This window comes from Gossypium hirsutum, chromosome A05 (genome assembly GCF_007990345.1).
Source record: "Gossypium hirsutum isolate 1008001.06 chromosome A05, Gossypium_hirsutum_v2.1, whole genome shotgun sequence".
Lineage (NCBI taxonomy): Eukaryota > Viridiplantae > Streptophyta > Magnoliopsida > Malvales > Malvaceae > Gossypium > Gossypium hirsutum.
Window position 1 is genome coordinate 12,317,137 of NC_053428.1, and position 14,830 is coordinate 12,331,966.

At 30.6% G+C, this 14,830-nt stretch overlaps 2 protein-coding genes across 3 annotated transcripts; both read right to left on the minus strand.

Moving 5' to 3' along the window:
• Window positions 1–1,911: 1,911 nt before the first annotated feature.
• Window positions 1,912–3,581, minus strand: LOC107940950 (auxin-induced protein AUX22). Its single transcript, XM_016874415.2, has 3 exons — window positions 3,066–3,581; window positions 2,827–2,920; window positions 1,912–2,325 (listed from the first exon to the last, which is right to left on the minus strand). Exons 1-3 carry the CDS (start codon window positions 3,409–3,411, stop codon window positions 2,217–2,219), a joined length of 549 nt encoding a protein of 182 aa, XP_016729904.1. The 5' UTR covers window positions 3,412–3,581; the 3' UTR covers window positions 1,912–2,216.
• Window positions 3,582–12,942: 9,361 nt separating this feature from the next.
• LOC121229350 (acyl-[acyl-carrier-protein] hydrolase FATB2, chloroplastic) lies at window positions 12,943–14,830 on the minus strand. 2 transcript variants are annotated; one of them, XM_041113441.1, is made up of 7 exons: window positions 14,479–14,830; window positions 14,295–14,410; window positions 14,067–14,203; window positions 13,838–13,951; window positions 13,581–13,749; window positions 13,446–13,514; window positions 12,943–13,319 (listed from the first exon to the last, which is right to left on the minus strand). In XM_041113441.1, the coding sequence occupies exons 1-7, from the start codon at window positions 14,798–14,800 to the stop codon at window positions 13,269–13,271; spliced, it is 978 nt and encodes a 325-aa protein (XP_040969375.1). In that variant the 5' UTR covers window positions 14,801–14,830; the 3' UTR covers window positions 12,943–13,268. The 2 variants fall into 2 exon arrangements, with proteins under 2 accessions (XP_040969375.1, XP_040969374.1); XM_041113440.1 differs by having other exon boundaries at window positions 14,542–14,822.

Below are 14,830 nucleotides of genomic sequence, written 5' to 3' on the forward strand. Positions count from 1 at the left end.
AGAATAAACTGTACTGATTGGCTAAACCAAAAATTCTGAAAATTTTATGGTAAAAATATATATGAGTCTAATTTCAGGGAAAATTAACGGATCTTAATTTGGAGTTCTGTATCTCAAGTTATAAATAATTTAGTGACTATGACTCAAGTAGACAGCTTTGAATGAACTATAAATAATAGTTGAATTATAGAGAATGTTGCATATGAACATGAAATGTATTAAATTGATAATTAAATTTATTTATTTAGATCCAGAAGATTCAAATACGAAGCTAGATCGAGGAAAGGAAAAAGTTCGGGATTAATAGATTTTTACTGTTTACAAACAAGTATCAAGGTAAGTTCATGTAACTTGAATTATATTCATAAATTGCTTGAGATTGTATGTTATTGATGTGAATATGATTTGAATGTTCATTGTATGAAAATTAATGAAACATTGATATATTTGATAAAATGGGAAGAAATCCCGTTTGAATGAAAGGAAAATTCGATGGATCTCTGAAAATGAATTGATGGTAAAAAGGATCTAGCCCGGATGGGTGATCCTATCCTGATATAGCCCTCCCGAAGAATATGTGTAAAATGGATTTAGCCCGGACGGGTAATCCGAATTAGGGTCTGAATTTAGCCTGAACTGGTAATTCAGATCCAAGCTCATTAGAGTAATTGTCGTTGCAGGGGATTTAGCCTGGACTGGTAGTCCCAACAATACTCTATGAGTTTATATTGCAGGGGATTTAGCCTGGACTGGTAATCCCGCTGCAAGGTTGAGGTTCGCGAGAGTGTGCTCTCTGAAATGGAAATGTGCGCACATGAATATGAATTGACGGACCCGGAATTGTACACTAAAAGTGTACCTCTGAAAATCCATCGAAAATTCCGATAAATTCAACGGGATAAATATGAAAAATAATAAGGGAATGAAAATCATGGTATTGATGAGTACATCAATCATGGTATATATATATTATTGATACATGGAAATTATTGTACTAACTTGAATGTTGAGTTTGTGCATGTTAGGGTAATAATGCATTGAATGGATATATGAATGTTTATTATATTGTATTGAAAATATTAGGTAAGTATAATTCTTGTTACATGAGCTTACTAAGCACAAAGTGTTTACCCCGTTTCCTTTTTCCCTGTTTTGTAGTGTTAAGAGCTCGGAGGTCGGATTTGGTCGGAGATACATCACACTGTCAACCTCAGGATTTCGGTATATAAAGAAACTTTATTTTGGAAATCAATGGCATGTATAAGCTAACAAAGTAAATGTTAACGTGAAATGAATGTAAAGTTAGCCATTAGTATGGTTAACAAACCTGGTTATAGATGTGTGATGACGTTATCTTATATAAATGCATGAATCTATCATGAAAATATGTTGAATTGAAAAAAAAAATTTAATTCGTAAACTCCGGCAATGCCTCGTACCCTATTCCGACAATGAATACGGGTAGAGGTATTACACAAACAGTAACCTACCTCTTTATAGATTTAATAAAAATAAATAAATCGGTGATCTAATCAATCAGATTCAATAATTTTTTGTTCAAACTGATTAAATGATAAATTTAACATTAATTAAATAAAAAATTAAAAATATCATAGAAACAAAAATTAATAGGCATAAATTCTAAAATTTGGTCAATAAATACGACTTAAAAAAAACTACTCAAAATTATATTTTAAAATCAACTCATACCATTTTTTAGCAATTTTTTTTCTTGTTCTTGGTTTTTATTGGTTCGAAATAAATCTCTATTTTTTGTTATATGTCTTCGATTGAATCAATCAAACTCTTAATTCTCACTTTAATGGTTTAAACCGATTAGATTCTAACAACCTTTTATCATAAATCTAAAACAACAATACTTAATTATATTAATTCAAAAACACTCACAAATACCAAATAACTCATAACAATTTGAAATTGATGATGAGGAAGCAAATTATGCCCTATCAATTAGGGGTTCTAGTCCCAAATACACTATAACATAATATGCCTTGAACATCGACAATAAGCTAAAAAAAGAAAAGAAAAAAAAAGTAGATTTCAAGTAGTATTGTCACATAAAGCAAGAAATATTGTCTCCTTAATTAATCAAAAGTAGCTAATAACCATCATTAACATTTTAACAAAGTATCAAAGAAACTTTAGTTAAGCAATTCTTCAACTAGGGCATTAATTCATGCATGGGGCTTTTCTAGTCACTCCTTCAAAGTTCCATTGAGAGCTACCCTCGATTGCAGTACTCCGAATCCCTTCGCATCCGCCTTTTTCATAATTCTCAACCTCTTGCACGATTCAATAAACATCCTGTAAATAATCAATTGATTATTAGTTATGGTATCAAAATATGCACTCCTCTGTTCATACCATACCCATAGTCCTTTGGAAATTTTAAGTTAAACCTAGCATTAGATCTGAGGAATTCGTGGTAGGCAACTTTAATCTTTTCTCACTAATAATTACAGGGCTTGACCGGGTTTATTATTTGAGAATCGTGGTCAAACCGACATCATCATATGGATTTCGGTGTATTATCGATCCAAACTTGTGGAACCCCATTAGTAAGGTATAAAGTCGCAAATTGATGGAAATCAATAAAAAGAAAGTAAAAATTTAACTACAGGTAGATGAAACAAGGATGTGATGGTAGAGGAGCATATTCCACCCGGGGACAATTGAAAAAAAAGTTTGGGAATTCTAATCCATCAAATTTCAAGGGAACATTAGCATTTAAATTCATGACTAATTGATTTTTTGAAATAATAAATGACTGGGAAAATATAATGGTAGTTGAAAGAATAGACTTACTCCCAAGGAACGTCCCCCGCTAACATCCAGTCTCCATCTTTGTCCTCGTATATGGGAACGAACTCACAGCTCTCTGCATCCCTTAACGCCTCTCCTGTTATATTATTCATATCCAAATAGTATTAGCCTTTCTTTTGTCCCTTTTGATAACACAAAGAAATGGTTTCATATTTGCATATAAAATAATAAAAAAGATGTGATAAATTCTGAGGCAGTAGGAAATGTATGGAAACACTCACCAAACAGCTTCTCCAAAGCCTTAACAAGATCAGAGTAACCTTTGTGCAGTGCAAGATCGATTTTGCGAAGAAAAGGAGCTCCATCCATGCTGACTTTGACGTAAAATTTTGATGTTTTAGACCCATCTTTATCGCCGAAACTGTTCTTTTTCCTATACGAACATACCGGCGGCCACCCCACCACTTGACTCTTGCTTTGCAACTCCGGCGGCCCATTGCTCTTCTCATTTTCCTCCTCCTCTGAAATCTCTGAGAACACTCTTTTCTTCTCATTTTTTTCAGTCCCGCCTCCAGGTAGACCCAACCTCAGCTCTGTGATTTCCAACCCCAGTCCTTCCTTAGCCATTTTTGTTTTTGTTTTCCTCCACCAATGCTTTGCACTTGTTCCTTTTCAGCTGTGGTTTTAAAGATGATATATAGGTTTTTATTAGCAAATTAGAAATGGGAAATGAAAGACTAGTTTTTATACAAAGGTAGGGGAGAAAGAGAGGAGAATAGTGGGAGCAATTACAGGTCAACTTAATTTGGCGTAGTGGTCGGTCACATGAGAGGCAAAAGTGGGGGACTTTACCGGCACCATAAGTTGGACATGGGGACATCATCCTCAATGCTGTCTAATTTCAGGGGTGTTATTCGATTTGGTGGGAATTGATCCTGGCCATCTGATTTAGTGAATTTGGAACAAGTCCATGTGATATCATATCATGCATGCCCCCATGATTTTTTTTTTCTTTTTTGCAATAAATTATGGAAAGACCGCCCAAAAACAGCAGCATGATATAGGGGGCAAATATGTTCTTAGCAAACATGTATGTATACTTTAGTTACCCATGTATTGTAATGCTGCGCATCATTCATAGCCGGCAATGCCATCCTTCATTTAGAAATCCGATCGGTATACTGTACACTTTTTTTTTAAAGCTTTGAAATTAAGTAAACAACTACATGTCCTTTGTAAAAAAGAAAACATGATCATTTAAAAAGGCATGCATTTGTCTAAGATAATAAACTTTTACGACTTAATTAGTTTTAGTTGATAAAATTTAATCAAATCTTAAAATTTTAACTATGTGTATGCTATCTTTTTGACCATTTATGAAATAAAACGTGCTAGGCTACATTGAATTCACATCTTTAATACTTTCCTATAATATTAGAAGGATCCGATCAATATTGTACAATTAAGACATATTTCTAACCTATATGACTTGCATACTTATCCATTACGGATTTTCATCTTATATTATGTGTAATACATTCATCATTTATACATAATAAAAAAATTTATGATGCTACTTTTTTAGAATAAAAAATATCCATATTTGTTTGTAAAAAAAGTAATGAGTTGGTATCATTTTATTCACTAGCATGGTGTGGACACAGACATTTTTTGTGAATAAATCACTCTTCTGTTTCAAATTTAGAATTCATATATTAGGATTAAGTGCATATATACACATATATAAATTAGTAAATTTTAGATGATTATATATGTTAAAAAGTAAAACATGATTCTCAAATTTTAAAAAAATTCATAGCTATTTCAAATTTAATACAAACCATGAATATAAATTAATAAAAGGTTGGTATTTGAAATATTAATAGTGGACCGTTTTAATTCTGTCAGTAAAATTTAAAAAATTATTATGTGTGTCACTATTTTTATATATTTAAAATTTTTTTTTACTATATCCTATCATCACATATCATTTTTTGTTTGTAGAGTTTTTAAACTCTATTAATGATCTATAAAATAATTTTTTATCTATAAATTATTTTTAAAAATAAAATCTAATTTGATAATGAATTATTGGTTGAAATAATAAGGTTAAAACTAAGGGATTTTGAGCACACAAGCTCAAGTTTCACTTGTGCAAATCATGCGTGGGTGATTTGAATTGAGTTATTTTTACTTCAACACTAATTTTTTTTTATAACATGAAATTTAAATTATGGACAATTGAATTGAATAGAAATAAAAAAAAATGTAGGAGTGAATAGAAAATTTTCAATTAAAGTTGGGATTAGGGGATAAATTTTTGGGTTAGTGATTGAAAATGGGATTTACAATTTCTTTTGGTAAAAATGATTATAAATGATATGTAAAAAATAATAAGATAACATTAAATTAAATGATTAAAATTTGATATATAATAACATAGTGTAACAGTTTCATAGAATCCTTCTAGGATCACATACTAATTAATTTGTTTTCATTTTTTGCATACAAACACAAAACATCGTTCCAAGCTTTTGATCCTTGATATCAAATACAAGATTATGCAGCAGATTTGAAGTACTAACAACACAAACAATGGGCTATCATCAAGATTTGCTCTAATGAATTATGAGAAACATGTATGATTGCTTATCTTTGATGCTATTGGGAGGTGCATAAATGATTAGTCAAATATTTTTGATACTTAAGGACATGTTCAATATGTTTTCAAAAGAAAACAAAAGAAAGAGAGTTTAAATAATATTGCACACCATTGTATTTAACATGGACTAGGATACCGATGGAGCATGCATGCATGGCCATGATCATCATGAAGAATTATATAGCTTGTGTATATGCTGTCATCATTAACATCGGATATCGACAAATGACAACATAGTTGAATTTGATCGGTTGAAACTCTAGAATTACATGCATAAGAAAACGATGTAATTTTCATCAATTTATTTTAAAAATGAAAAATGAAAAATTATTTTGGTTCCCCCAAAAAAAACAATTTGTAATTTGAGCCCGAGTTAAGGAGAAGAGAAGAAATGGAGGAGGCAAGTAGGACCTGACGCGAAGTTTCTGGTAAGGGAACTTCCGGCAGAGTCAACTCCATTTTATGAATTTTAGGGTCCTATTGCCCATTACCGCGTCAAGATTGTTGTCTAGGTTACCAGTTATCTGCCAGCAAAGGTAATCTAGCTGGAAAGTGCTTCTACAATTTTCAAACTTGAACAATTTCTTTCTCTTGTGAAATTGATTTCAATAAAAAAACACGTAATATATACTTTTCCCCCCCTTTTTTTTGTAATTAACTATTATTTCCTTTAGAAAGTGGAAATTAAGAAAAATTACAGAAATTTCCTGTAAGGACAAATAGCAAGGAACAAGATCACTACCAACTTACGAAACTAAAAATTTTAATCAAGTAGTCCATAATTTTTTTGTTGAGCAAAATGTTTAGAGATTCCAGAGACAAAAAGAAGGAATCTGTAAGGGGAAGTGCAGCTTGGTAAACACAGGATCCATTTGATTCCTTACTGATATATATGAAGGATTTACAATCTAGAAATGGTGCCTAAAGAACCTTATTTAAATTCGGGGTGCCTTGTAGATAGTATCACTATTATTGATACGTTTAACTTACAAACATAATCATGGAGGAATCTATTCTTAGCATCGCGTAACTGATCCTCTGAGTTTAGGAGAATTCTAACGAGAAACAAAATACTTCACTTCCAAGTTTAGATAATAGAAATCTGGGTACATATATTTCTTAATGTTGTTGGGAGTATACAAAATTAAAATAAAATTGAGTTGGTGCATGCACATGACATTTGCCGCCATACATGTGCACCAAACCACGCATCTTTCCATATTTGATTCATATCATAGGCTTAATCACTTTAAATAGACTTGAAACAACCGAGTTGGTTATTAAAAAAAAAAAAGTGTCTTATTGTTAGGGTTACTATAACTGACGAACAAGACAGTGTCCTTCCATTGGGATCAGTGCAACTGAAACATACTGTTTTTTTTTTTTTTTCTGCACATGCTTCTCTCTCATGGAAAGTGCTAATCCTACTCTCTTAAAATGCACGTTATTGACGTTGAATACATTGAAGTTAATAATTTATTGTTATTATTTTTAGAAACATCATAGTTTAATTAGAGTAGGAAAAACATATAGTAAACAATGGGGTTTGAATTTCAGATTTACTGAATATATAAATTGGATTAAGCGAGCGTTATCATTTTAAGCTTTAAATTGTGCTTATTTATGCATAACATGTGTGTTGATCAGAGTATATTAAAATTGTTGATGATGGGATAGAATATTGAGGAATTTCGGACAAGCTGGACTGAGGTAACATCTGGTAGGACCTCAAGGTCCTTTTCACAAGGTGAGTCTCCAAACAATTTGAACAACTACCAAGATATATGTATTGATTCAATAATATATCCAAATGCACTCTCATGTCTCAGTGGAGGGAACCACTTAAATGAAGTTAACAGCTTACATTCCTTTATCTTTTAACTGTACTTCTTTTGATAATATGAAAAATGTGAGGTAAATTCTTAACAATCCCCTTAATCCATATGTAAGGTTTGAAGGTACTTTTACCGCAATCTATGGAGAATGAAGGAATTTGTGTACACCGGATTTCGGGTTTCAAACTTACTGAACTCGGAATGACTTTTGTATTTTGCATATAAAGTATGCATCCTTGGTTTTAATGCTTTCCTTTCTAATTACTAATTCATACAAGTGATTTCTTTACCTTTCAAAAGGAAAAAAAAAATAAAGAAGCATTCAGGAGCCTTCTCCAAATTAGATCTAATTTTATTCAATGGAATTGAGTGGTTAATATTGCTGCCACATAATATTGAATCGAGTGAGGATGCACTTATGGTTCAATGAATTATGAACATTATTAGAACATGTTCATTTGCTGAAAAAACAGAAAATTTGGAAGTAATTTAAAGTTTGTGTTGCTTTGTGCTATTCAGAGTTACATGCATTGCATTTGCATGGTTGTCTATATAATTAATGGTATTTAGTGCTTTCCCTTTACATGATTATCAAATCTGGTTTCAAATTTTTTCCCTTGAAGTGATCGCCAGCTTTTCACTTTTAATGTCAAACATTTGCCAATAGCTTTTCACTGAGACTAAAGTTAAATTATTAATTATACTATACATTTCGGTATTTAATTTTCGTGCCTTATTTTATCTGATTGATTTTTAAAAAATAAAATTACACTTTACAATTATAATTTATATCACTATAACACTGCAATATCAAGTTAAACTAATACAATGAATGAACTAATAATTAGTAAGTGTTGAGTGTAATGATTCGACACATTAACTTTCAAAAAAAAAAAAAATAAGTTCAAACCTTAGAAATAATATTGTTGGGAGAGACAATTATAAACTTCGAATATGAATAATAATACGAACATGAATAATACCCTAAATAAATGGACTAATAATTAGAATATATTTAAACAAAGCTCCCACATCATGAATCTTTATCAATATCATAAGGCCTTGCTCTTTACCAAGTTTATCAATGCATCATTGTCAATTTCACTGATTTTCCGCTTTGGAAAACACTTTCTTCGCCCATTCCTTCTAACATGTCTAAAATATTAGTACAAGCTCTATTAACTTGGGTATTTGATAAATCATTGGAAAATTTTCATTTTATTAAAAATAAAAATTTTCAATATTAAATATTTTAAATTTGTGTTGATATTCACTTTAACTTTTTTTACTTAATATAATTTTTTTTAAATGTATTCAATAAGACTACTTATCACCTAATGTTAAAAATATTTACTTTTTTAAAAATAAATTGTCCTTTAAAAATGAATATTCAAAATAAGATTTTTAACCAAAATTAGTCAAAAAATATAAAATATTATATTAATAAGTTTAAAAATAACCAAACTTTTTAAAAAAATCAACATTTACTTTTATCAAACAATATAATTATATTCAAATACTTATATTTTACTAATTTACCAAATATTTTCTAACATAAATTCAGGATTTATAACATTTAATAATAAAAATTTAAAACTGAAATTTTCAGTTATCAAACAACTTCACAATAATTGAAATATGTTTGGAAGTTAAATTTGTAGTTTTCACCAAGGTTTTCATCGAAAAGCCAAAAAAACAAATTTCTCTGGGGATCGCAACAACAAGCCTAGCCTTAATTTAATACTAACTTTGACCTACATCGACGTGAGAAACCCAAACAAATCAAATCCGAATTTCTGAATATCCCGGATTTGGGTGATCAAACCTTTGATATTTTCGAACTGCTACTTTAGTAATTAATCAAAATGAATCATCGAAAATACTAATTTTAATAAGGTATATATATAGATAGATATTAACTAAAGTGATGATGATCGTTAAAAAAGATAATGAATCTTCAAAGTAATAATATTAATTACACCAAACCAGAACGAAGCCGTGGATATTTAGTTTGTTTAACAAAGATATGAACTGAGATATAAATAAATAGTGTTATGAGTAGGTTGCAACAGCAACATACAATATTCAGTAGGATAGTTTACAATGTCATGTAATTATACACTTCAGACATGATCACCTTGCAAATTCATCAAATTTATATTTTATGTTATATATACTATTATAAGTGAAATGTTTCTTGGCAACCGAGCATATGTTTCCTTAGGGTTGGACAAAGACAATGAGATTCATTGAAGGGGTCCTACAGAAAAGGGCACATGTGATTAGAGATGTGACCCGCAGAGCACTGTATCAGTCTTCTGTCTTTAAAGACTAATCATGGTTAGGGGTTTGGTTAGACAATGTAACCCACATCATATATTAAAGATTTTATGTCTTAGCCCTACTACTGCTAAATGGTAGGCTGCGATGGGATCACCAAACCAATCTCTTCCCGTCGTTGAAGAGGCCCATCCTTTACCACATTGCTCGTCGCGTGCTTCATTTCTAACCATTGATCACTATACGTGTGGACTTGAAACACAACTACTACTTTCACACGTTGTAAATATTTTTGGTAATTAATTTTGGAGACTGAATGGTTAATTTGTTTTAAATTAACATATTATATGTAGAATGATTATAGTATTTGAAAATAATATGAATATATGGATTATTAAGTAAGTGAATAATTTAATTTTTTTTGTAAAAATGAAAATTGGAATTGTTAATGAGTCCATATTATTTCATTATATCGAATATTATCAAATTTTAATAAAAATTAAATTTAGTACATCCCCCCAAGAAAAAAAGGTTTCCCCTTTGAGATGATTGAGAGGAGAGGTGAGCAAGTTGTAAGTGAGAAGAAGAAAGGAGATAGAGGAATTGTTAGGATGCCGTTCAGCTAAGTTCTAAGGGTCGCAAGTGAAAAGTGATGGTAACTAGACAATAGAAAAAGGAAGCTCTTTTCAAATAAGCTAAGAAAGAACTAAAGAATCTATGCAAAACTTCTATCTCATTTCTTTCGGTTTACAAGTTGAGTAAAATGTATGATGCATTGGATAACAACGGAGAGAATCAACTAAAATTTATTAGTTTTATTATGTTCGGCTTTTAGAATAAAAATGTCAACAAAGTCGGAGGAAGGAGAATACTTATTTGAACACCACAAAGAAGGTACAAGATATTTTGCCATTGAAAAAGATATATGGAAACCTCGGAATCTTTGGGTCTTTCCTACCCTTTATTTCTAATGATAAATCTTGATTTAATTATGGCGGATAGCATTTATGGAATGTCTAAGATAATTTTAGAGTAATGAAAAGGTATTATAGTTTAGCAAATTATGCTTAAGAGTCCAAATTTGTAGGCTGGTGAGGCAGATATATGTTTGGCCCACATCGCTAATATGATCCATTTGTAATAATATCGACTGTTTCCTTTCTCCACCAAATCAACATTCAAGATATTCTGGGGGTGAAATACTTCAAACCACTGGTTTAGATCCAATACGAGTGGCTCTTCGACCGACACGCTTTTGGTTTTGCTCATAGATTCTCGATATAGACCTGAGTTTTTGTAATTTTCTTTACAGTTGTTTGAAAGCTGGGCGGATCAAGTGTTCATGAAATGACTGATTTTATCAGTCTCTAGTAATGGGTTCGGCCCATTTCTCCCTCTAGTTATTATGTTTGTGCTATACCTTCAATTTATTTTATTTTTGCTTTATCATAAACGACCCAACTTGAATTTGGGATTTGCAGGTATGTTTAGTAGAAAAGTTCATCTTTTGCATGGGCTCTTTTTTTTTTATTATGAATATCCAATCCATTTTTTATTCCCATGTATTCATTTTACTTCTAAGTGTAATATTTTTCCATGGAGTTTACAGGTATAATGCTAACTATAAGTATATCTAGATTTAGGCAAAAAATATCTTATTATATGAAATTTGCATTTAATAAGACATCAAGTTGAGAGCTATAAGTCCTAAAGCTTCAACTTTTATCAATAATACCTTTTAGAGATGGTTCGTCCAACTTCAACATAATATTAATATATTTTATATTTTTTTTCAAATCCATCTTAATTTAAAATGGTTAACCTTAATCAATTTTAGACCCGCTCATATTTTTTTTAAGTTTTTTGTAAAATATTTATATTTTTTCATATACTAAAATTTTATGTATAACAACTTAATTAGTCACAAAATTTTTTCCATGATTCTGTTTTTGTTACCCAACTATGGAAATTTTTAATTTAATCATTAAACTAATTGGATTCTTTTTTTAGTCACTATGCTCTTTAAGTACGTATGAACCAACTAGATGACATAGTCGTTTATTTCTCAGATAAACTACTTCAATGGTCCCTTAATTATGAATGTGTTTTTGTTTTGGTCACTCAAATATAAAAAATTTTCGATTTAGTCACTAAAGTTTTTGAAATTAGATTTTTAATCACCATGCTGTTAAGTTGATAACGAAAGTTTGACGCAACATTTTCTTTTGTTGGCTTAATAATAAATTTCCATTCAATATTTTTATATTTTATCAATTTAGTCCTAAACATTCTTACTAATATTTAGGGCTAGAATTAGTTTTATAATTTTTTATTAGAGGCTAGTAAAATGAGTTTTTTTTTCATCGGAGAACATCGTTTTAACATGAAAAATTATATAAAAAAACTTTTCAACGAATTATGATCTTTCTTGCGCTGCAAACTAAGAACTTTTGAGACTTTCCATGTTGGAGTAGCACTATTTTAATGTAAAGTGTTAAAAAATTTTAGTAAGAATTTATGATGAAATTGGAAACCTTTGAGTTTTCTTACGCTAATCAATACTGGAAAAGAGCATAAAAGAATAGGAAGAGAGTAAAAAAGGATAATAATTAGGATTAAGTTTGACCATTTTCGTAAATGTTGAGAATTAAAATATTATTTTTTTAAGAATTAGAGCTAAATTGATAGAAGATCCAAATATTAATGGCTAAATTTATTATTAGACAATAAAAATGTCACATCAAACTTTTGTTATCAACTTAGCGACATCGTAACTATTTTTTTTTTCAAAAACTTTAGTGACTAAATTAAAAAAAACTTAATTGGGTGACAAAAAAAAACTCTCATAGCTAAGTGGCCATTCATGTAATTTATCTGAGAAATAAACATCCATGTCATCTAAGCTATTTTAGGCTTAATGACATAGTGTCTAAAAAACAAATTCGAATAGTTTAGTGATAAAATTAAAAATTTTCATAATTAGGTTACCAAAATGGAACCGTGGTAAAAATATAGTGACTAATTAGGTTGTTTACATAATTTTTTTATAATATGTTTACATTGTAATATTATATATTGTTATAAATTTAATTTTTATATGTTATATATTATATAATATAAAGAATATTAAAAAAACCTGGACGAGTCGGACTTGAACTTTAAGTGCTTAAGCCTAAGCTCGAAACATATTTTGAATAAGATTAATTTTTGTAAATATTTTTATCCAAACTCTAAGTGTAAATAAATAAGTTGAGTATTGAACAAGCCTAGCTATCACTAACCACATGTTTAAAAGGAGTAAAGTGTAAAATTAAAATAAAAATGTACTTTCCATAAAAAAATATATGTATACCATAGAATTGAAGCAAAATTCTTCAAAAATAAAAGGATAAACCACGTAATTTATTTATTGAAGAATTACACTCATATAACTTTTAATTATTTTAAAAGTTCTGACTCATTTTAATAAATTATTTAAGAAAACAAAGGATAAAAGGGTATGATAAAGCTAGAATATGGTTTTCATGCTGTTGATGCCCCTGCAGGAGTGGGAATTAGTCCGCCAAACAGTCCTGGCCCTTAATACTTGATGTCCACTCTCCAGACGAAGGACATGGTCTACTTCAATTCCTCTATTCTTTTCATTGTTCGGTACCACTCTCGATAATGATCGGATAACATCTTCTTTCAAGCACTCTTTCCGGTACTCAATTTATTTTCCAAAGTTCATGCCTATCCCTAATTGAGTCTGGAGTGCTCTGACAATTATTACTTGTAATTCTTAATTAGTAAATCATGAAAACTGACATTATTTTATATCTATCAAAGCTACGTAGTAGTTGGTAATTAAAATAAAATAAAGTAAAATAAAACATCTGAGTTACCTCCAAAATCCAATCAAGGTACTTGGCATTGTTCACATGGTAATTGACATCTAAATCATTCCATCCAGGCTGCATGTAAAGAAAAAGACTTAAGCATATGAGTTGAGCCAACTGGTTCTGATTATATATACATACCGTCAATCCAGTTTTGATGTGATCCATTGCGTCAATTTGGGGACAAGAATATCTGAACACTTCGACAATGGGTTCAACATCCACCCTAAGATAAGCTTTTATCTCGTCTTTCACTTCCTCCGGTAACTTGCATGTTTTTCTTGTGTTCTTATTCATCATCACAGCTAAGCTGCACATTCCCCGCAATGAACTAAATTATAATACCATATATATAAACACATCACAGGTGATTAAAGGGTAACATAACAAATTTTAACCATGAAGCTCGAACTAGAGTTTCGCCTGTGTTGATGTCATTGATAGTCCAATCAAAACGTACACCGGTCCTTCCGGATGCACAAGTCCAGTGGAGTATCTGAACAACCTCACCCCTTCAAAACCACAAACACTCTTTGATTCATTTTTCCACATGGTAACTCAATCATGTACAGTAATAAAAAACTGATTTGTAAATTAATAATGTTTTATTGACAAGTTTTAACTAACCAACAAGGATATCGATCCACCTCGATATGCTTGCCGCGAAAGACCCATACCAAGTCCATTTTACGCATTCCCGGTGTTATACCGAAACATGTATCGATTGTCAGACCTAATTTCTTGGCATAGTTCAGCGATGCTTCCTATTATATATACCAACAAATAATCAGATACAATCAATTTGATTTTATAGATCCGCTGATGTAAACAAAATATGATGATTTGAACGTAAACCTGTAAATAATTCATTATAGCCTTTGTTGACATTTTATATTCAGAGTCGATCTCGAATGATCTTACACTAACATCCTGCTGGAAAACCAGTCCACCTTTTACCAATCTTCCTGCCACTGCCAAAGGTTGCAACAAACGTAAGACTCTTATCTTTCATCATGTTAAGAAGAAGAAGTTGTCGTACCGGATAGTGAAGTGATCTCCTCATTTTCCATTTCTTTTATCACTGAAGGTACTCGAATCTCACCATTAAGGGCTGGTTGAGCGTGCAAATTGATCTTCAAACTACAGTTAATAACGCTAAACCTAACTGTCTTTTGGATCGCATTTGAAGTTATGTTGACTCGTTGCAAGGAAACCTTGGATTTATTCCATGTTGAAGCAGAGGGTGGCATGAAGAATCTAGAAGTTGCCATTATATATTTAGATGGAAAACAGTGGTCTTTGATGAATATTGGAGGAGGCAAATGTGACCAAACCTTTGAGTTTGAAGGACAACTATACATCACATATATATATAATGGCAACTATACATC

Bases quoted from the DNA above. Each gene is read 5' to 3' on its own strand.
- LOC107940950 (XM_016874415.2), bottom strand. From the start codon at position 3,411: ATGGCTAAGGAAGGACTGGGGTTGGAAATCACAGAGCTGAGGTTGGGT. The intron at 2,921-3,065 runs GTGAGTGTTTCC...ATAATATAACAG, and splicing joins GGCTTTGGAGAAGCTGTTTG to GAGAGGCGTTAAGGGATGCA. The intron at 2,326-2,826 runs GTAAGTCTATTC...GATTATTTACAG, and splicing joins GCGGGGGACGTTCCTTGGGA to GATGTTTATTGAATCGTGCA.
- LOC121229350 (XM_041113441.1), bottom strand. From the start codon at position 14,800: ATGTATAGTTGTCCTTCAAACTCAAAGGTTTGGTCACATTTGCCTCCT. The intron at 13,952-14,066 runs GTTAGTTAAAAC...GTGGTTTTGAAG, and splicing joins GTGGATCGATATCCTTGTTG to GGGTGAGGTTGTTCAGATAC. The intron at 13,515-13,580 runs GTATGTATATAT...CTTTACATGCAG, and splicing joins ACATCAAAACTGGATTGACG to CCTGGATGGAATGATTTAGA.